Source organism: Acanthochromis polyacanthus, chromosome 22, assembly GCF_021347895.1.
Source record: "Acanthochromis polyacanthus isolate Apoly-LR-REF ecotype Palm Island chromosome 22, KAUST_Apoly_ChrSc, whole genome shotgun sequence".
NCBI lineage: Eukaryota > Metazoa > Chordata > Actinopteri > Pomacentridae > Acanthochromis > Acanthochromis polyacanthus.
Genome location: NC_067134.1, coordinates 28,206,393 through 28,228,353, shown reverse-complemented (window position 1 = coordinate 28,228,353; position 21,961 = coordinate 28,206,393). Strand labels below are relative to the sequence as shown.

At 41.1% G+C, this 21,961-nt stretch overlaps 3 protein-coding genes across 3 annotated transcripts; all 3 read left to right on the top strand.

Moving 5' to 3' along the window:
• Positions 1-1,149: 1,149 nt before the first annotated feature.
• On the top strand, positions 1,150-14,390 carry LOC110970304 (dual specificity phosphatase 27). The gene is made up of 5 exons (XM_051943442.1): positions 1,150-1,304; positions 3,174-3,292; positions 6,194-6,425; positions 7,622-7,839; positions 11,260-14,390. The coding sequence occupies exons 1-5, from the start codon at positions 1,186-1,188 to the stop codon at positions 14,028-14,030; spliced, it is 3,459 nt and encodes a 1,152-aa protein (XP_051799402.1). The 5' UTR covers positions 1,150-1,185; the 3' UTR covers positions 14,031-14,390.
• Positions 14,391-16,488: 2,098 nt separating this feature from the next.
• On the top strand, positions 16,489-17,818 carry LOC127531924 (cilia- and flagella-associated protein 251-like). The gene is made up of 2 exons (XM_051942363.1): positions 16,489-16,647; positions 16,746-17,818. The coding sequence occupies exons 1-2, from the start codon at positions 16,489-16,491 to the stop codon at positions 17,661-17,663; spliced, it is 1,077 nt and encodes a 358-aa protein (XP_051798323.1). The 3' UTR covers positions 17,664-17,818.
• A 781-nt stretch (positions 17,819-18,599) lies between these two features.
• Positions 18,600-21,705, top strand: LOC110970308 (ermin-like). The gene is made up of 2 exons (XM_022220573.2): positions 18,600-19,360; positions 20,712-21,705. The coding sequence occupies exons 1-2, from the start codon at positions 19,093-19,095 to the stop codon at positions 21,011-21,013; spliced, it is 570 nt and encodes a 189-aa protein (XP_022076265.1). The 5' UTR covers positions 18,600-19,092; the 3' UTR covers positions 21,014-21,705.
• The last annotated feature ends 256 nt before the right edge of the window (positions 21,706-21,961 follow it).

The following is a 21,961-nucleotide window of genomic DNA, read 5'->3' as shown; positions in this document are numbered from 1 at the left end:
ATGTTTTCAAGCATTTTGACATCTTTTACACTTTATGGTTAATACTTTGGCATTTTCACCAAATTGTTTCCTTCTAATGTAGTATTTTGAAAGTTTGCTCTTGGTACTTTAATTAGCCTCTATTTTTATACAATTTTCTATAAAGAATTATTATTGAATCACAATATTTTTATGGCGAGATGAGTTAACTTGAGGATATGTGGGCTGTTCACTGCGGTTCTCCTTCCATGGAGTGAACCATTCCCAGCATTGCTGAGGTTCTATTTCTGTGGTGAAAATCCCAGATAAATTCGCAATTAATGGATTCTGAAGCCCAGTATAATGTCATGAGCCTGGATGCTTTGGGGCAGCTGGTTGATTAGACATTATCAGGAAACAGATGGTGTTCATTAGTTTCAAAGTTTAACTCAGACAGAGCATGTTAGCATGTAGCTCCAAGCAGCACTGTGCTCGAGAACAGATTCACTGCAGATTATTGATCAGTCACACATGTTTTATCCTTCAGGAATAAAACACTGATGCAGCCTTAAAGTCTCAGCTTTAATTTGAGCAGATTTCCATCAGTTTAGACAGAACTGTGTGTGAGAAAATGGTTCAAAAATAGCAGACAGGACAGAATTTTCTGGTCGTATTTGTCTTTCTTAAATATTTATGAGGATAAATTCAATATTTTTGTGTGTTCTGACACTTTCTAACCCTCAAATACGTCATTTTCTACATTATAATCATTTTTATGCAACAATTTATGGTGGAAATGCCGTCATTTATGTAAAAAAATAAAAATAGAAGCTCTGGCATCAGGTGACACTATGAGATATCTGGAAGATAATCAGGTTTTCCATAAAAGATATTCATATTCTGAGAGTTAAAAAGACCCGGTGCTGGAGATAAAGGAATTGCATGTCTTCTGATTCTTTTATGTCTTCATTGTTGGAGGAATTCTTTGATGAATATTTAGTTGAATTTTGCCACGTTTGCGTTTTTCAAACTGAAATATTGAGAGTGGTTTTGTTTCAAAGAATCACATCAGCACCGGCAGTATTTTAATAAACTACTGTAATGTACAGACTGTAAATACTCAACATGTAGTGTTTTTATTTTCAAATAATTTTACAGAATAATTTACCATTTACCATTTTTATTTTCAGTCTCAGCATCAGGAAGAGAGGTGGGATCTTGGTTGCCATGGCGTCAGCCAATGAGAGCGGGGAGCTGGGCGATCAGACGGTACCTGATGAAGGCGAGGAGGAGGAGAGGAGCGTCCGAGGAGTCCAGGCTCATTACCTCCGCTGTCCCTCGCCCAGGTAGATCCTGTTCATTTTAGATTCATTTCAAGCTTCAACTGACGTCACACAGAGCAGCCATCAGTCTAGAAAAATCTTAGTTATTTAGCGTTTTAAAAGTGGCCAGATGTGACATTTCCTGCTATTTCTTAGTTAAAATATGCTCCAAGAACGTATTTATTTTCCCTCAGAGAAGAGATGTTTAATCTCAGGGGACTTCCTGGAAAAATAAAGGTTAGATAAAATATTTATTAATTAAAATTTTAACTGTTTATAAGTTACTGAGAGACTAAACCCACTGAAGATACTTTTCATAATAAAAACATCTGCAGTGTTTTTTAGTTTTCATTCACAGTTTGTCTCATTTCTGCAGGCGGATCTTTACAAAGCTCTTTTTAAAGCTTCTCAGCTTCTAACGTCTACAACACAGAACCTTTAACGGTTTAAATTCAAGAAGACACTTGTGCTGTTAAATAAATCTGAATTTATTCATCAGTGCAATCCATAAGAACTGCAGTCACGTTTCAGGTTTTTGTTTTGTTCCAAGATTCAAATTTGGATGATAAAAGTCTGTAAATTTGGCATTTTCTTGTTAAGCTTGTTAGCCTAGCCGCGCTAGACAACCCATGGCAACGAATTTAATTCTCTACCAGGGTGGGTCTAGTTACCCTCCATAAGGCTCGAGGCTGGATTCTCCTAAAACTGGCCGAACCAATCACCATGAAGTGTAGAGTCAGAAGGCGGGCGTAACTAAGTGACGACAGAGGCGCGACGATTCTGACAGAAACAACCGGCGCACAATAAACAGTTATCTTTGGACTCGGCTTTGGCCACAGCCCTTAAAGATTTGAAGCTAAAATTCAACTTGAAAGATAAACAAAGGACGGCACTGAAGTGTTTCATTGAGAAGAAAGACGTATTTGGACTTATGCCGACGGGATATGACAAATCCTTAATATACCAGTTGGCTCCGCTGGTTGGGAAGCTAATGGGACTTAGCCACAATCCGCCGGTGCTCTAGGAACTACGTCAGCCTATTCGTTGCACTGATTGGTTGTATACCTACCCAATTGCTGCAGAGGGATTTGATAGACAACCTTTTAGCCCGCCTCCCTCCCTGTCGAGCGTTCCTAGACCCTTGTGCCTTCAGAACATGGGTCTAGCATGGCTAGGCTATAAGCTTGTTTCATCCGTAAATAAATTATGGATGCTGGTGGCGACACAGCAGGGGGCACTGCAGAGGTCAGACACCAGCTCTGAATGCTGCATAATGAGGAGTTATTAGAGCATCTAATAAATAACTGGAAACAGAAAGATTGTATGTGTTTGTGGCCTGTTTAGCATAAACTGAAATATTCTGTTCTGTGAAGCAAATCAATGTAAAACATGTAAATATTTCCTCTTTCTGATGTGGAAAAATTAGACTTTGCAGTCACTGTGGGAATACTGAAGCTCTTTTCTTATTATATTTTCATCATTAGTCAAGAAATGGCTCAAATTCAATCAGATATTTGTTCAAATAAACTTAATTCGTCTTGGAATAAAACAGAAGAGTCCAAACAGAAGAAGAAACTTTCATTTTAGATTTCTAGATTAAATCAAACCATGTAAGTGTAGATCCTGAGGCTGCTTCAGAGGAATAATCAGCAGACACAGGAACAGAAAAGGGCTTTCATCTCTAGAAAGGTCACAGCTCAATGTGATTAAAGCAGAGATGTCATTTTACACAGAAAAGGGAGAAAATCATTTCACACATTTACACTTTTTAAGCCTACGCTATTTTAAAGAATCTGTCTTCTTAGTGCTTGTTGTGTTCTGCTTTTATTCTTCATGTTCACATGACGCCAATACAGATCACAGTCAGAGATTCTTCTTCTCTGCTCCTCACAGCTTCTCCATGGCGTCAGAGTCCAGGTTCTCCAGGATCTCTGGGTCCGACGCCGCCAGCATCTTCATGGAGCCCATCCACCTCTCCTCCGCCATCGCTGCCAAGAAGATCATCAACGAGGGTGAGACGAAACCAACAAGTTCTAGTCTAATGGTTCTGTTCCCTGCTAGTCTAACTGTACTGTTCCTTCTTCTTCTTCTTCTTCATGGTCGTTCTGCTTCCATATACACACGTGGACAAAATTGTTGGTACCCCTCAGTTAAAGAAGGAAAAACCCACAATTCTCACTGAAATCACTTGAAACTCACAAAAGTAACAATAAATAAAAATTTATTGAAAATTAAATAATCAAAAACAGCCATCACTTTTGAATTGTTGATTAACATAATTATTTAAAAAAACAAACTAATGAAATAGGGCTGGACAAAAATGATGGTACCTCTATAAAAGATTGAAAACTATTTGACCAGAGTGACATGATTAACTCAGGTGTGTCATTTAATTGACATCACAGGTGTTTCCAAACTCATAATCAGTCAGTCTGCCTATTTAAAGGGAGACAAGTAGTCACCCTGCTGTTTGGTGAAAAGGTGTGTACCACACTGAACATGGACAACAGAAAGCGAAGGAGAGAATTGTCCCAGGACATCCGAAAAAAAATTATAGACAAACATCTTAAAGGTAAAGGCTATAAGACCATCTCTAAACAGCTTGAAGTTCCTGTGACAACAGTGGCTCATATTATTCAGAAGTTTAAGACCCACGGGACAGTAGCCAACCTCCCTGGACGTGGCCGCAAGAGGAAAATTGATGACAAATTGAAGAGACGGATCGTTGGAATTGTATCCAAAGAGCCCAGAGCAACCTCCAAAGAAATTAAAGGTGAACTCCAAGGCCAAGGTACATCAGTGTCAGATCGCACCATTCGTCGTTGTTTGAGCCAAAGTGGACTTCATGGGAGACGACCAAGGAGGACACCACTGCTGAAAAAAACTCATAAAAAAGCGTGACTGGAATTTGCAAAAATGCATGTTGACAAGCCACAAAGCTTCTGGGAGAATGTCCTTTGGACAGATGAGACCAAACTGGAGCTTTTTGGTAAGGCACATCAACTCTATGTTCATAGACTCAAAAACCAAGCATACGAAGAAAAGAACACTGTCCCTACGGTGAAACATGGAGGAGGCTCAGTAATGTTTTGGGGCTGCTTTGCTGCATCTGGCACAGGGTGTCTTGAAAGTGTGCAAGGTACGATGAAATCTGAAGACTATCAAGGCATTCTGGAGAGAAATGTGCTGCCGAGTGTCAGAAAGCTTGGTCTCAGTCGCAGGTCATGGGTCTTCCAACAGGACAACGATCCAAAACACACAGCCAAAAACACCCAAGAATGGCTGAGAGAAAAGCGTTGGACTATTCTAAAGTGGCCTTCTATGAGCCCAGATCTGAATCCCATTGAACATATGTGGAAGGAGCTGAAACATGCCATTTGGAGAAGACACCCATCAAACCTGAGACAACTGGAGCTGTTTGCTCATGAGGAGTGGGCCAAAATACCTGTTGACAGCTGCAGAACGCTCATTGACAAATACAGAAATCGTTTAATTGCAGTGATTGCCTCAAAAGGTTGTGCAACAAAATATTAAGTTATGGGTACCATCATTTTTGTCCAGCCCTATTTCATTAGTTTGTTTTTTTAAATAATTATGTTAATCAACAATTCAAAAGTGATGGCTGATTTTGATTATTTAATTTTCAATAAATTTTTATTTATTGTTACTTTTGTGAGTTTCAAGTGATTTCAGTGAGAATTGTGGGTTTTTCCTTCTTTAACTGAGGGGTACCAACAATTTTGTCCACGTGTGTAGGTGCAGGACTTTATATTGTAGTGAAAAATGAACCCCCGGGGAGGGAAAATATGACAGGAGCAAAACAAAACGACGACTTTCTAATCCTCCTCTCACCTCAGACTACAGTTTCTGCCGTGGATATAAAAGATACGAGTTCTCAGTGTTCAACAGAGTCGTCTCCAGTCAGTCTGTCCTTGAGATCTACGGAGTTTTACTGATTAGTAAAAACCTATCGAGTCATTTTCTCTGTTCTGCTCCATCATTTAAGAAGCAGGAAACAGACTTAACCTTGTTCAAACGCAGCGTGTGGAATAATGGGGAAGTCTAATCTGGTCAAACACTCTTCAATTACAGCACATCCATGTTTCCTCCTTCAGCTGGTTAGAGGACGGACAGGCGGAGGCGGAGGAGATGATTGAGGAAATGAGTCGATGTGAATCTTCTCAGAGCAGCTCCTGACTCCGATGTGTCTCTGAAATTACAGCACATTAGTCCAACGATGCGTGTTTCATGATCAGGAGGACGACGAGTGCAGCTGCATTCATGAGCCGAATACTGTCAGAGGAGTGTTTTAGCAGCTGTATTACTTCAATAAGTATCTCTAAATCAGCCGAATCAGCAACACTGCAGGTTTTAGCCACAATGTTTACATCATCCAGGTTTAGATTGAGTCACACTGTTGGGTTTGAGCCTTTGTACGTGTTATCGTCAACCAAAGCAGCATTTTATGTATTTTCTGTTATGTTTAATAATATATAACTTACTCAGGTGAACTACAGAGTCTGACTGCACTGTTTGCTCTTGTTAAGTTGCTTTTATGACATAAATGATCTTTTTTACTGGTTGGTGCTTAAACGTGCTGCATAATAATGTCGTCAGTCATTTGTTGTATCACGATTTTAGGCTGAAATTGGGCAAATTTTCACAACAAAACTGGACCTTTTGAAAACCCACCAGTAGGTTTTGGGCTTCAGAAGTTCGTCCTCTCATCTATGAAAGTCAGAATGATTGACTGAACACTGCACTGGAGTTAACTCTCAGCCTAGACTTCTGGTTTTCGTCCAGATGTGGTCCACAGCTGGTTCATATGGTTCTGTCTGTCATTTCATTCTTGATAAATTACCAAAAGTGCAACAGCTAAATCCTGACCAACTGTGGCGGTGTTCCGTCCTCAGAGCTGCCTCCTCGAGGTGTTCGCACCGAGTCCGTCCCAGAGTCCATGCTGGAGACGGCCGAGCAGCTGATGGTGGAGGATCTTTACAACCGAGTGCGGGACATGATCGACGACCGCAGCCCCTACAACACCCCCTGTGTGCTGGACATCCAGAGGGCCATGGTGCAGGACCGCCTGGAGGCTCCCATCAACCCCGTGGACGAGGTGTGGCCCAACATCTACATCGCCGAGAAGTGAGTCTGAGAGGCTGGAGTGAAAAGAAAGCCTTGAATCGTTTTTATTTGAAGTCGTTTGTGGTGTTTTTACAAGTCTGGATTCAGTCTTTTTACCTGAAAACTAATAAAAACATAAATTAGTATAAATTAGTTAGATGCTGGGATTTTCTTCCTATCTGAGCAACACCACCAGACTTTTTAGAAATCAGTTTAATTTAAATCTCATAATTATCTCCCCAAAATAAAAGCCTAACCTCAGCCTAAGCTAAACCCTAACCGTTAGAGTTAGTAGGGTCAGGAGGGTTAGTAGGGTCAGTAGGGTCAGTAGGGTCAGCAGGGTCAGGAGGGTCAGTAGTGTCAGTAGGGTCAGTAGGGTTAGTAGGGTCAGTAGTATCAGTAGGGTCAGTAGGGTCAGCAGGGTCAGTAGGGTCAGTAGGGTTAGTAGGGTCAGCAGTATCAGTAGGGTTAGTAGGGTCAGTAGGGTCAGTAGGGTCAGCAGGGTCAGTAGGGTTAGTAGGGTCAGTAGTATCAGTAGGGTTAGTAGGGTCAGTAGGGTCAGTAGGGTCAGCAGGGTCAGGAGGGTCAGTAGGGTTAGTAGGGTCAGCAGTATCAGTAGGGTTAGTAGGGTCAGTAGGGTCAGTAGGGTCAGCAGGGTCAGTAGGGTTAGTAGGGTCAGTAGTATCAGTAGGGTTAGTAGGGTCAGTAGGGTCAGTAGGGTTAGTAGGGTTAGGGTTGGCATGACTTTTAGCCCTAACCAATCCTCTAGTTTGGGCTGATCCATTTGATCGTCCAGAACGGGGTTTGTCCATGGCACTACCTGTTTCTTTAAGCTTTTTAACCACCTTGACCACCGTGGAAAAGCTAAGTGGAATCCTGCTTGGATGACCACATTAAATTCATCTGTTATCTTTCCATACGTTCATCCTTCATGTTCACTGAGAAGCACCAGTTCAACTCTTTCTTCTTTCCCCACAGACATTTAATCTGTGGAGGCAAAGAGCAAAGTTAATGAGACTTTAGGGACACCCTGTAGATGTATATGTTTTATAAGAGGAAAATGTTTGTTGATTACCGTGGCAGCACTTTATAAATACCGTGTAGAATGGACAGTCTAGCTACAGTTTCTAGCAGTAAAACCTAATCATCTTCTGTCGGTTTCTGTAGTTAATTATGAAGTCATTTTAGATTAAATATGATGTGCTTTTCCGTCCCAGGTCTGTTGCGGTTAATAAGGCCCGTCTGAAGAGAATGGGCATCACACACATCCTGAACACAGCTCACGGCACCGGAGTCTACACCAGCCAGTCCTTCTACGCCGGCATGAACATCCAGTACATGGGCATCGAGCTGGACGACTTCCCCGACGCCGACATCTCCACACACTTCAGACCCACCGCCGAGTTCCTGGACGAGGCTCTGCTGACTCACAAAGGTGAGAGGAAGCTTCTGTAGTCCGTCCTGTAGAGCATCCGAAGGCGTGTTCAAACCGCAGCCTGTCAGCACTCATTCATTCTAACTGTGTGGTTTTATTTCACAGAAAGACGAAAGAAGTGTTTGATTTCACTGAAAACATCAATTTTAAAATTCTCCTCAAAATCTCCTTTTAAATACCCGACTGTGCAAAAGTTTGGGTTCACCCAGGCACTTTTATCCATGTGCTAACTTAACTGCACAAGGGTTTTCTAACCATCAATGAGCCTTTCAGCACCATTAGCTAACACAATGTAGCATTAGAACACAGGAGTGATGGTTGCTGGAAATGTTCCTCTGAACCCCTATGGAGATATTCCATTAAACATTTCCAGCTAGAACAGTCATTTACCACATTAACAATGTCTACACTGGATTCATCATTCATTTAATGCTATCTTCATTGAAAAAAAAGCTTTTCTTTCAACATTAAGGGCATTTCTAAGTGATCTCAGACTTTAGAACAGTAGTGTGCATTTTATTGCCAGAGATCAAAACATTTCCAGCTGTTTACAACGATTTATTGTCAAGTTTAGCGATAAAAGTACAAAATATTTAGCTTTAACAATAAATGAGGAGTGTACAAACCTGAACAAAGACAAACAACAACAACAAAACAACGTTAATATGATTGAATCATTTATATAAATAATAAACATTCCAAGTTTATCCAAGTTTCCAAAAATAGATCAAAGAATAAAGAAAATGTCAAACTCTCAGTCCAGACCTTTGTATCAGAACTTCTTTCCTTTTAACTCTACCCAGCAGTAAAACACTTCTCTGCACAGGTTAGCAATGCTGTCAGACTGAAACAGAAACACTTCTGTTGCTTCCTTCTGCACTGTTATTCCAGTAGGACCATAAATGAAGGACATAAATTATAATGGAGCACACATCAGTTGTTATATTGATATTTCATGTGAGTACAAAAGCAGTTCAGTTCCTCCTCCTCATTTGTTTGCATTAGATCCACATTCTTCACATCTTTATTGTTTAGGGAGCCAGAAGCAGCTTTGAAATGTTCTTCTTCTGTTTTCCTGCATCTTCACGGCTCATGTGGAAAGTTCCTCCATTATTAGTGATTCATTCATGTGTGACGCTGATCCATCAGTCATTCACTTTAACGCAGACACCAGCATCCTGCTGCTGTTGCCAGGCAACTTCAGATCCTTCTGGTCGCTGTTCATCAGAAAATAACGACAGCGCTGAGGAACTTATCCTCAGAGGAACGAGGATTCGTTACAGCGTCACACAGCAGCTGCCACTTTTCATCTGTTTTCTCAGTTTTTATAACAAATTTAATGAGAAATAAAAGGAGATCTGATCACTAGAAAGATGCAGTTTTGTTTTAAAATGGAAAAATCTAAACCCTCACAGATGTAATTCTGCACCCTGACAGGAAAAACTGAATTATTAAAGCTAGTAAGAATATGAATTAAAACTTGAGCTGCGTTTATCTGGTCATGACCGCATTTATTCCCTCATAATGACATCTCCTGTGTGTTATTTTTCTCCTGGCCTCTTTATTAAATCATGTTTGTTTTCTTGGCCTTTTTCTCCTCACATCCAGAATCCACAGCAGCTCTGATTTCTCCTGATGTTTTCCAGTTTTATATTTTCCCAAACAGCTTATCTGAAACATCTGTGTTTCTGCGAAGTGTTTTATGGTGAACAGAGTTTGTCTGTGTTCCTGGAAGACGATGATAAAGTCGACTGTGTCTCTGATTCATCACTAATAGACTCCCTGTAGCTGCAGGCCAGTTTCCTCTGTGAGAAGGAAAATATAAAGTAAAACAATGTTTTTAACTGTCGTCTGTTAAACAGTTTGCTGTTATTTCACAGATTTTTACTGTGTTGTTAAATTACATGTTGACAGTAAAACAGCAGATATACAAAATCACATATTTTACTGTATTTAAATCAGCTAAAATATTTATAATTATTCTGCAGATATTTATTATTTGAAATAAAATTATGTGCATTAAGAATTGAAAAATAGTAAAATAAATAAATAACTGTTATTTTTCAGATGTTCCCATTTTTGTTAAACTCCAGATAATATGTTGTAAAAATAACAGCTATTCGTTTCTGAAAATAGGCCAAAACTGCACGTAATTTTTATTCCAAATAATAAATATCTGTAGAATAATCTTTTTTTTTGCTGATTTACACACAGTAAAAATGAGTGATTTTGTGCAATTTTACATTCAAACATCGGAAAAGAATCTCTTATTAATCAAAATAAAAAAATGCAGATTTTTGATGTGAACTTTATGTTTATTTAAAGTGGAACTTCGTTTTTTTTCAACCTGGGGTCTGTTTCCATGTCATTTCATACATGTGAGTGATGGAGAAATGAATTTTCGACATAGCTCCAGTATTTAGCCAGGCAGGCAGCTTAGCAGTTCAGCTAGCAGCTCAGCTAGCAGCTCAGCTAGTGAAAAGTATGGGGCAACTGCCCCCCCCCCCCGCGTCAAAGTCCGCCCTAACGTGCTTTATTTCCTGGCGATCTCTCTTTGTTGTGGTCTGTATCCAAAGCTCAGGACGCTAGAAAGGAAATCTTGTTCCGAAATCACGCCAAAACCGGTGTCACTTCTCATCTCTAGTATGTTGTGGGACACTCATTGAGACTATTCGAGCCGGTCAGTGAGGGGAAAAAAGCATGTTAGGGCGGACTTTGACGTGGGGGGGCCAGCTGCCCCATACTTTTCGCTAGCTGAGCTGCTAGCTGAGCTGCTAGCTGAGCTGCTAAGCTGCCTGCCTGGCTAAATACTGGAGCTATGTCGAAAATTCATTTCTCCATCACTCACATGTATGAAATGACATGAAAACAGACCCCAGGTTGAAAAAAAACGAAGTTCCCCTTTAAGATTGAAAAATAGTTTTAAAAAACATAGAAAAATGAAAAAATTTTTAGATTTACCCAGTTTTGTTAGATTTCAGATTATATCTCATAAAATTTATAAATATGAATTTACATAAATAGGATAAAATTGCACAGAAGTCTGTAAATTGATTTTTTTTCAATAATTTGTGACCATGAGATCACACCGTTTCATTATCAGCTAAATTAGAACAGATTCCTACAAAATAATGTGAATTAATTTAAAACGTGGAATAATTATTACATCAGTTCAGTCAGTATCTAATGGATGCATCTTTAACTGTGATCACAGCAGAAATAAATAAAAGTTTTTATTTTCACATGAAAGGATGTTTTCTGTTAATTCTTGTCAAACTACAATTAAATGTTGAAAATCAATCAAAGAGGAGAACTTCCAAAGGGAGGTGAAACTTTTTTTAGGTGCATGTATGAAGAAATGTCAGAGATGTGTCTGACGTCTGAGTATCTTGTTGTGATCGCTGCCTCTTCTGCTTCCAGGAAAGGTTCTGGTGGTTTCCATGATGGGCGTGAGTCGCTCCGCCGTCCTGGTGGCGTCCTACCTGATGATCTTCCAGCACATGTCCATCATGGAGGCGCTGACGTCCATGAGGAAGAAACGAGCCATCAACCCCAACGAAGGCTTCCTGAAGCAGCTGCGAGAACTCAACGAGAACCTGATGGAGGAGCGAGACGACGACGACGAAACGCTCAGCCAGTGCTCCGTGATCGACACCCGCACCCGCGCTCGCATCCTTGGCGAAGGTGGAGATGATGATGATGATACGGATAAAGAGGAAGAGCAGAGCATGATCGAGGTGAAAGCTAACTCCATCATGATGGAGGAGGAGGAGGATGGAGAAAGCGTGATGAGCAGCGTTGCCTCATCTGCTGCTGCAGCGCTCAGAAACGGGCCGACTCGAGTTCAGAACGGGTCGGACATTCAGGCCGGTCAGGAGGAGCTGGTTCTGCCTGAGGACAGCGGGGAGGACGGCGACGATGATGACGGTCTGGACAGCATGATCCGCGAGTGGCAGCGGAGAAACGAGAAATACCAGAACGACGAGTGGTGGGAGGCGCAGCTCAACAGCGACATGGAGGACGGGGAGTCTGTCGCAGGAGGTCGTCCAAAGAAGACTAAAGATGTCGACGCCGACATGGAGAGCATCACCAGTGAGGACGTACAAGCTGTGAAAGAGCGTCTGAAGCGTCGAAACAGACGTCCGCCTTCAGACGCGATGTCCACCTCCAGCTGCACGAGTTACTCTGATCTTTGGAAGCAGCGGCTGAGGGAGATCGAGGAACAAGCTGCTGCTCGCTACCGCAAGAAAGAAGAGGATGAAGGCAGTGAGAGCACCGCTACAGAGGGAGAACCGGGAAAGAAGATCGACGATGAGGTGGACAGCATCATCTCCGACTCCAGCTCCATGTACAACTTCTGCCAGAAGAATAAGGAGAAGATGACGCCGTTGGAGCGCTGGCGCGTCAAGCGGATCCAGTTCGGCTGGAACAAGAAAGACCGTGAAGACGGAGAGAAAAGTTCTGTCGCTGACGGAGAGAAAGGTGATGGCGAGGGAGATGCCAAGACGCCGTCCTTCCAAGACGTCAACCTGACGGCGTACCAGGCCTGGAAGCTGAGGCAGCAGAAGCGTCTCGGAGAGGAGAACACGGATGAGATTCTGGAGATGAGTCGAGGGGAGGACTCTGCAACGGTCAAGAGGAGGCAAAGACGTGAAGAGATTCTGGAGCGTGCGAAGAAGACTTTAGAAGAAAGTCAGTCCATGTGTGGCTGGGAGTCTGAGAGCTGCGTTAGCGGAGGAACCATCCCTCTGTCGGCCTTCTGGGCCGGAGCCGGCGTCACCGGGCCGCCGAGCGTCGCCAACGATGACAACATGTCCATGCTCAGCGGGAGGTCCTCTGTCATATCTTCAGTTTCACAACCTCGCAGCACAAGATCCTCACAGTCTGTAGGCCCCATGAATCCTGTTCCTCCAGTTCCTCCCATCCTCCCAGTTCCAACTGTTCAAGGCCCCGGAGGAGAACCGATGGTCAACCTAAGCAGCATCCAGAACTGGATTGCCAATGTCGTGTCTGAGACGATCAAACAGAAGCAGAGTGAGATGAGCCTGCCTCCTCCTTCCCGTGCTGGTTCTGAGCTGAGCTTTGGAGGAGCATCCAGCGTGATCTCAGGCCGAGGTAGAGACGATGACAAGGCGTCCCTGCTGAGTGGAGCCTCCTACTCCAGCGCTCTGTCCCAGGGCCGTGGCAGGACGCCGTCAGTCCTGTCAGCCGGCGGGTCCAGCAGTATCTCAGGTCTCGGCGGTCGAGGATCGGCCCTGGGCTCCACCCTGGGCTCCACCCTGGGCTCCACCCTGGGCTCCAAGAAGAACAAGATCACCACCACTAGCGTGCCCCTCTTCAGCCTCTTCCAGGACCAGGTCAACCTGGGCAAACTGGATGCCATGGACAAGGAGATCAAATCTGAGATGAGGGGCAAGATGGCTACCTACGAAAAGAAGAAGATCCTGGAGGACAACAAGCGCAGCACTCTGTACAAGAAGAAGAAACCCAAGGAGGATGAAGACGAGGAGGAGGAGAGGAAGCAGAAAGAGGAGGAGTTTCTTGAAGAGGCAAAGAAAAAAGAGAAACCCAAGAGGACTTATGGCCTCTCCGGTTGTCTGAATCTGAACCCGGAGCTGGAGAAAGATAAAAACACGAGCATTGACGACTGGCTGCAAAGCGTCCGGCCTCCTCCCAGAAAACCCGCTTCAGGAGCAGAAGTTCTACCTCCAGAGGATCCGTACGATGATCTCGACGCCTCTGCTTCTGAATTTGACTTCTCCAGCCGCAGGGCCTCGTTCGCTGCAGAAGACGATGAGGAAACGACGTACGGCGTCACCTCCAGATACCGGTCAAGGCTTCACGAAGATCTGTCGAGTGAAGACGCCGATTATTCCTGCAATGGTTTCGCTCCGTCCCACAGCTACAGCCGGGCAGGAAGGTCGTACGACGAGGGAATGGAGAGCTACAGCGACTTCTCCACCAGCAGGAAGTTCACTCCTCGATATGGAAGCAGCGATGCAGAAGGCAGCAGCAGGAGCAGGAGGGAGGAAGCTGATGGAGACGACGAGGAGGACGACATCGCCACCTTCATCGCCCAGACCAGGCAGAGGATCAGAGCTCGAGCTGCAGCCGAAGCCGAAGACGACGAAGTCCTCGCTGCTTGGAGGGCGCAGCAGGAAGCCAAGTCACAGAGCAGAGGGGAGTCATAGAAATAAGAGTGTGTGGTGCTGCTGGGTCAAACAAAGCTCTTTCTGAAGAAGTTCAACATGAAATATGATTTGAGGCTCATTGAGAAATGAACGAAGGGCTTGTTGTTCTGCACTGATGTTCTAAAAACACTAAAATAAAACATTTTGTGAGTCATATTCTCACCCATAGCTGAAATATGCACCTTTACCTCCTGATCATGCCTCAAAACTGTAAAAGAATTAATAATCACTATTAATATGCAGAGTTTATCCTTCAACTAAGGTTTTATTTGCACAGTTTTTGAATGTAAAAATAGTTTTCAAGCACATTTAGTGCATATTTTCATAAAAGATGCTGAACAGTGAGAGAATTCTTTCAGATTTGTACCGATGCAAAATTTTATTGTTGTAATAAATTCAGATAAACGGTTGTGGTTTTTGTGATTTAATTTAGTAACATCTCAAACAGCTTTCAGACTAAATTCCAACACATAACTCCCAATGAAGACATAAAAGGAGAAAACTGGACAAGAAATTACTCAAAAAATAAAATATGTTCACAAGTGAGTCACTTAAGTTTTAAATAAATCTAATTTAACACAATATTTTGCATCATATCAGGTTTAAATGCAGTCAGAGGAGGATTTTTATGGAAATGTGAATCAGAATTTGTTTTATTTGAATTCTATTAACCCTCCTATTGTCTTCATTTAAGGACACCAAAAAATATTGTTTCCTTGTGTGAAAAAAATCCAAAAATTCAGTAAAAAAAATTCCCCAAATTTCAGAAAACTTGCAAAACCTTCAGGAAGAAAATTCAAAAAAGTTTTTTTTTTTTGAATGTAAAAATTAAAAAAAATTGTAAAAATCTACCAAAAATTCCTAGAAATATCTAAAGTCATTTTATATATATATCAGTAAAACTTCTTATATTTTCTTTAAGAACATTCACACAAAATTGTTTTTTTTGTGAATGTTCTTAAGAACTATTTTTAACATTTCTTTTTTCCACCAAAAAATATTGAAAGATTTCCCAAAAATGTTGGACATGTGGACATCAGATGTTTCACTGCGAAAATACATATTTTCCCACATTTTCAGACTTTATACCGATAAACACAAGCGTTAAATGTGTCTCATTTGTCCAATCAGCTGCTTACGTTCAGTCTCAACACAAAAAGCTGCATTTCTCAGGTTCTGCTGCCACACAGTGGACGCTGAGCGGGATTATTCACAGCGATTATTCCACTTCACTCACATTTCAGGTGTTTTCTGGAGATTTTTGATTATTTATTGTGTTTTCTTTGACAGTAAGCTTTAAATGCAGCTTCCAGGTGTGATTCTGATGACTCGCTGTGACATAACGCTGACTCATGTGATGCTAAAACTCACTCTGCAGCTTATTGTGCAGCTTTACGTGTCGCTGAGGGATAAACCATAGAGGGAATGTTGATCTTCAAGCTGTTTATACAGTTGGAGTCAAAGAAAAGGAAAAGAAAAAGCTCAGCCAGGAGTCTGTACTGCCTTTTGTTATTTATTATCGCACTGTTCTGGATCGTTCATTTCATTTATCTTTCAGTGCTGGATTTAGTTTTACTGGTTTTCATGTCTTGTGTCGGGTTTTGAAATAAGCTCCATAAATAAAGCAGATTATTAGGATGTATTTATGAGGAAATATGCAGAATATGATGGACATGATGAGGGCTTTAATGTGAGTGCTGCTCTTTTACCTGATTAGGATTTAAATGTTTGTCACACATTTGTCCTTTGTGAGCTTCCAGACATCTTTCTGCATTTGATATGAACAGAATTTCATCAACTTCAGCATGGTGAGTATTTATTTATTACAGCATCTGTGTTTGAAATGGACAACTTTTAAAAATACTAAATAGTGAAATAACCCATCATTTATTCCATATCCTGTCTGTGCTGGAAGTTAATGGAAATTATTCAGTTTTTTTTCTGAAATTCTGGCGTTATTTGCTTGTGTTTTCTCTGTTTACATCTTCCTTCTATTGAAATGAGCAACAATTCGGCATTTTACTGATTAGCTGTACGTAGAAATTTAGATTTGTCATTAAACAAATAAAACGGGATTCTAGTTACAGTAATATGCTGTTAAAATGAGATCATATCAGTTGTAATATCAGTAAAAATGTTGAATAGTTGATCAGTTTCCTCTGTTTTTTGTATTTTAAATAACATTTTCTTGTATTTTAAATGACAGACTTTTGTCATAATGTGAAAACTTTTTCAAGTTTCTGTTCCACGTTGAGTGAAATCCTGGAGGCTCCAGAGAAGGAGCTCATTCAGACCTGACAGATTAAAGTCTTACGTCCGTACATGAGGCTGGAAACGTGGCCTTCAGGATTGAGAAATGACGTGAAATCCTTCTCTGGTCGTGTGTGGAAGCTTTCAGAGCGTTTGGGATCGATGCAGGTCTGCTTCTTCTGGGTCTGAACCGAGGGTCTCCTGCAGGATGGCGAGCTGGTGGACGTCTGCAGACGTTCTGGACAGTCTGGACCTGGAGCAGAACTCCATCGTGACTCGAGTCATTCAGGCTGTCGGGCTGTTTGGAGATATTCTGTCATTTGAGGACACCATGGAGCCGATGCTGAACCAGGAGGAAGGCGAAGGAGTAAAGGAAGCAGGTGATGAAGAGAAAGACAATGGAGAGGTGGAAGAAGAAGAAGAGAACAAAACAAAGGCAGAAGAAGATGAAGAAAAGAAAAACCAAATGCGGAGAAGATAGAAGGAGAAAAAGAAAGAACTAGAGAGGGAGAAGATAAGAAAGAAACAAAGATATCTGAGAATGACAAAGAAAAAGAAGAAAAAGGTCAAGAAAATGTAGAAGAGAAAGAAAGAACAGATGTGAAAGAAGAAGACGAGGTGGAAGGAAAAGGAGTTCAGGAAGCAGGTGATGAAGAAGAAGGAGAAGAGAAAGAAACAAAGGCAGAAGAAGAAGAACAAGAAAAAACAGATGAGAATATAGGAGGAGAAAAAGAAAGAACTAGCAAGGAAGAAGAAGAGAAAGATACAAGGATATCTGTGCCTGACAAAGAGGAAGGTGAAGAAAACGTAGGAACAGAGGTGAAAGAAGAATACGGGGTGGAAGGAAAAGACAAAGCAGTGACTCAGGGAGAAGAAGAAAGGAGAATGGTCAAAGGCGAGGAGAAAGAGACAGAAAGACAAAGTGAAGAAGAAAAGGAGGTAAATCAGGAAGACGACGGAGCAGAAAAAGAGCTGAGAAGTGAGGATGGAGGAGCTGAGAAAGAGAGGGATGAAGGAGAAGGAGGAGGAGAACAGGAGGAGGAGGATGAAGGAAAGAAACAAGAAAAAGAAACAGAGGAGAAAGAAGGAACCGAGGAGCTGAAGTCTCCTGAGGAAGAAAAAGATGGAAAAGAAGAGTGTGAGGAGAAAGATAAAGTTACAGCAGAAGAAGAGGAGAAGAACGAAGGAATAGAAGAAGATGAAGACAGAAAGCAACCAGACGGGGAAATGAAGAAAGAAGAGATGGAAGAAAAAGAGGAGGTGAAGTCTCACCAGGATGAAGAAAAAGAAGAATGTGAGGATAAGAGAGCAGAGAAAGAAGAAGAAGAAGAAATAAAGGAAAAGATGGACAGGAGGAAGAAAAGGAGGAAATTAAAGGAATAGATGAACTTAAGTCTGATGAGGATGAAGAAGAACATGAGAAAGGAGAGGTGGAAGAACTAAAAGAAAATGAGGCGCTTAAGACTGATGAAGAAAAGAAAGAGAAGGACAGAGTAGAGAAAGAAAAAGATGAAGAAGACAGAGAGAGAGGAGAAAGAACAATGGAAGAAGAATGTGAAGAGACAGAAAAGGAGAACTGTAAGGAGACAGAGGAAGAAGAAAACGTTGAGCTCACGCCTCATGAGAGTAAAGAAGAAGAAAAACAAATGAAAGAGAAGGAGGAAGATGGAAAAATAAAGGAACGGGATGGGGAGAAAGAGGAAGAGATTAAAGGAAATGAAGAACCTAAGTCTCATGAAGAGGCAGAAGAAGAAAAAGATCAATGTGAGGAGAAAGAACAAGAGGAAGAAAGGAATGAACATGACAGAGACAAAGGTGAAGAAAAGGTAGAAGAAACTGAAGGAAATGAGGAACCAGAGTCTCATGGGAATGAAGAAGAAAGAAAAGAAGAACCTGAGGAGAAAGAAAATGAGAAAGAAGTGAAAGAAAATGAGGAGCTTAAGACTGATGAAGAAAAGAAAGAGAATGAGAGAATAGAGACAGAAAAAGAGGAAGATGAAGAAAGAAATCATGACTGGGAGAGAGAGGAAGGAAAGGTGGAAGAAATGAAAGAAAAAGAAGAATGTGAGGAGAAAGAAAAAAGAAATGAAGAACACAGAGAGACGGAAGAAAAAAAGGTGAAAAAAGTTAAAGGAAAAGACCGTGAGGAGGAAGAAATTAGAGAAAAGGAGGAGCTTAAGGCTCAGGAGGAAAAGACGGAGAGCGACAGAATAGAGAAAGAAAAAGACGAAGACAGAAATGAACATGACGGAGAGACAGAGGAAGACGAAAAAGAAGTTAAAGGAAGAGAGGAATGTGAGGAAAAGAAGAAGAAATAACGGAACAAGATGGAGAGAGGGAGGAAGAATTTAAAGGAAATGAGGAACTTGAGTTTCATGATGATGAAGAAGTTGAAAAAGAACGTGAGGAGAAAGAAGAAGTGACAGAAGAAGAAGAGGTGGAAGAATTTAAAAGAAGAGAGGAATGTGAGGAAAAAGAGGAAGAAGAAGAAATAACGGAACAAGATGGAGAGGAGGAGGAAGAAATTAAAGGAAATGAGGAACTTCAGTTTCATGATAAAGAAATAGAAAAAGAACGTGAGGAGAAAGAAAAAGTGACAGAAGAAGGAGAGGTGGAAGAATTTAAAGAGAATGAGGAGCTTAAGACTGGTGAAGAAAAGGAAGAGAACGACAGAACAGAGACAGAAAAAGAGGAAGAAAGAAATGAAGAAGACAGAGAGACAGAAGAACAGATAGATGGAATCAAAGAACAAGAAGTGGAGACGCTGAATGAAGCAAAGACAGAAAGATGTGAAGAACATCAAGAATCAGAGATGAGAGAGGAGCCATCTGAGGAACCAGGAGACCAGTCAGACTCCCAGAGGTCTTCGCCTCCACAGGACGCTGGATTTGCCTCAACTCAAGCAGATGATGCCAAAAACCCCGGCGAGGACATTTATCCCACATGGCCGAGCAGCGACAAAGAGGCCGAGGTGGACCCTCTGAGCTGCTCTCCAGGCTGGACCTGTCAGGACGGAGCTTCAGAAGATCAGCTTCACACTTCACTGTCTGCAGGTGGATCATCCTCCAGACTGCTCACAGGTAAGAGTCCTCACAGGTAAGAGTCCTGAAGCTGCTCTGAAGGCTCGTCTGGGTCTGGGGGGAATCTGGCGACACCTGTGGCCAGTGGGGGTAACTGCAAATTATAATAAAAAAAGATCAGAATCCAGTTATTATGGTTTTAAAAGGACAACAAGAAGAGAGAAAGCTGTTCTTAAAGTCTGCAGAGTCAGGAGCTGCAATGAACCACTGTAATTATCAGATGTTTTAATAATTAATCTTTCTGATAAAAGTTCAAATTCTGCCATTGAAGCTTCTTGAATGTGAATATTTTCTGCTTTATGACATTTTTTTTGATCTTGAAAAGTGTGATTTCTCATCATTTTCTCCCATTCTATAGACCGAACAGTGAAACAGTGGAGGAATTAAAGTCAGTAACTTTTAGTTTGTTGCAGCAAACAGGAGAGCCACTCATTTTGATTTGAAATCAAAGCTGTTATATTCAGAGCAAGTGAGAGAGAAATGCAGAAAATGTTTGATTCCATTAAGAAATGGAAATATTCAGAATCATATTGCATTCAAGATGCATTTTTCTCCTTTTAAGCTTAAAATAAACACCACAGAACCTCAGTTAATGGCATTAAATGAGTGTAGATTACATCATTTGTGTGTCTTAAATACACATTTTTAATGTACAAATACTAAAAATGTGGGGTTGTCATGCTGCACTAGGTTAGAGGAAATATCCAAACTGCTATTTATTTTAATAGAATTTATGATCTGGTTTTGCAAATATGTGAAGAAATAACTGGAAGTCAGTAGTAACTTGTTGCTTGTCCGTTGGTCTTTGCTTTGGCTCTGTTGTAACTCCATAACTCTGATTTATTGCCCTGCTGTGAGGATGTTTTCTGGTCTCTGTTGTAACTCCATAACTCTGATTTATTGCCCTGCTGTGAGGATGTTTTCTGGTCTCTGTTGTAACTCCATAACTCTGATTTATTGCCCTGCTGTGAGGATTTTGTCTGGTCTCTGTTGTCCAGTGTTCAGAGTAGAGGAGATGTTACGTAACTGCAGCACTGATTGGCCCAAACACAATTAGTCAGAATGGAGGTTCAGGCTAGAGAGTTAACTCATTCATTAAAGTCTCATTAAAATTCCACAAAGATGACACACACAGCTGCCAAGTGGGAATTAAAAATAAACTCACTCATAGAGGTTCCACACAGAGAATTAAACCACCTCATGCCAGGGTTATAAAGAATAAAAAACATAAAGTCACAACTGATTTTTATGCTATTCTTCTGTTTATTGCACATTTTTACTGATTTATCTGTTTGTGGTGGTGTCCCTCTGCTCATAATAAACGGTTTCTCTTCTGATGTTGTGTTTCCAGAGCTGCAGGCTTCAGGTTGCAGGTCGGAGGAGAAAACTGTGACGCCATCGATGGAGGAGGAAAACCAAGAGTCTGGTCAAAGCCAGAAGTCATCGAGCAAAGAAAACCCAGAGAGGCCAGAGACAGAAGGAGAAGGAAAGAAAGACGAAGGAGGAGGAATCTCTCTAAAGATGAACGGAGATGCAGCAGACGACGAGAAGAAAGGTCAGACGTCCAAGTACAAAACTGTGTCCTACAGGAGGATCCGCAGAGGAAACACCCGGCAGAGGATCGACGAGTTCGAGGCCATGATGAACTTGTGATGATGTCATGATGAACTCATGATGAAGTCATGATGAAGACATTGAAGCACCGCTGTTATAAGAGTGATAGAGAATAGAAAATAGAAGTTTTCTGAGTTTAGGCCTTCCTACTCCACACAGGACATTTAACTTTATCCGCACAAACACAATGTAACTAATTTCTAGTGAATGTGAACTTCACAGTGTGATAATCACTCTTGTATCATATTTATGATTTAATTTAATGACATTAAAAAGCTCAAAGCGTCACAGAACTCCTTTTGTTCTCATTAACTACTAAAACCAGATTTCTCTCCATGTGTTCAAACCTCACAAAAGTCCTTTAGAGGCTCCAGATTTAGACTATATGAATACAAACTGATGACTGTTATTTTCATTTAGCTTTCAGGTTTTTATCAAACGTTTGGGGTCATTTTATATTTTGGAAAGAAAATCATTTATTTTTCAATGAAGATAGCATTAAATGAATGATAAATCCAGTGTAGACATAGTAAATGTGGTAAATGACTGTTCTAACTGGAAATGTTTAATAGAATATCTCCATAGGGGTACAGAGGAACATTTCCAGCAACCATCACTCCTGTGTTCTAATGCTACATTGTTAGATAATGGTGTTGAAAGGCTCATTGATGATCAGAAACCCCATGTGCAGTATTGTTCTATGCTGTTAAATTGGTGCCATAATGAATCCTTGCTCTGTCGGTTCTTCCAATATTATTAATTATATACATTTTTACATAAAGGGTAAGAAGCTACAGTATTATTTACTGTAAAAATTGACATGACTAACATACATATTAAGGTTAAGATCCTACACTAATGATTATATTATATTATATTATGTTATAATACAAATTTGACCAAACTTGTATAATGTATTATTTATATAATTTCTACAAATTTTCCTGAGTAATTTAAATATTGAATTTAAGAACCTGCAATATTATT

Bases quoted from the DNA above. Each gene is read 5' to 3' on its own strand.
- LOC110970304 (XM_051943442.1), top strand. From the start codon at position 1,186: ATGGCGTCAGCCAATGAGAGCGGGGAGCTGGGCGATCAGACGGTACCT. The intron at 1,305-3,173 runs GTAGATCCTGTT...TGCTCCTCACAG, and splicing joins CTCCGCTGTCCCTCGCCCAG to CTTCTCCATGGCGTCAGAGT. The intron at 3,293-6,193 runs GTGAGACGAAAC...TTCCGTCCTCAG, and splicing joins CAAGAAGATCATCAACGAGG to AGCTGCCTCCTCGAGGTGTT.
- LOC127531924 (XM_051942363.1), top strand. From the start codon at position 16,489: ATGGCGAGCTGGTGGACGTCTGCAGACGTTCTGGACAGTCTGGACCTG. The intron at 16,648-16,745 runs GTAAAGGAAGCA...AAAGAAAAACCA, and splicing joins ACCAGGAGGAAGGCGAAGGA to AATGCGGAGAAGATAGAAGG.
- LOC110970308 (XM_022220573.2), top strand. From the start codon at position 19,093: ATGAGAGAGGAGCCATCTGAGGAACCAGGAGACCAGTCAGACTCCCAG. The intron at 19,361-20,711 runs GTAAGAGTCCTC...TTGTGTTTCCAG, and splicing joins ATCCTCCAGACTGCTCACAG to AGCTGCAGGCTTCAGGTTGC.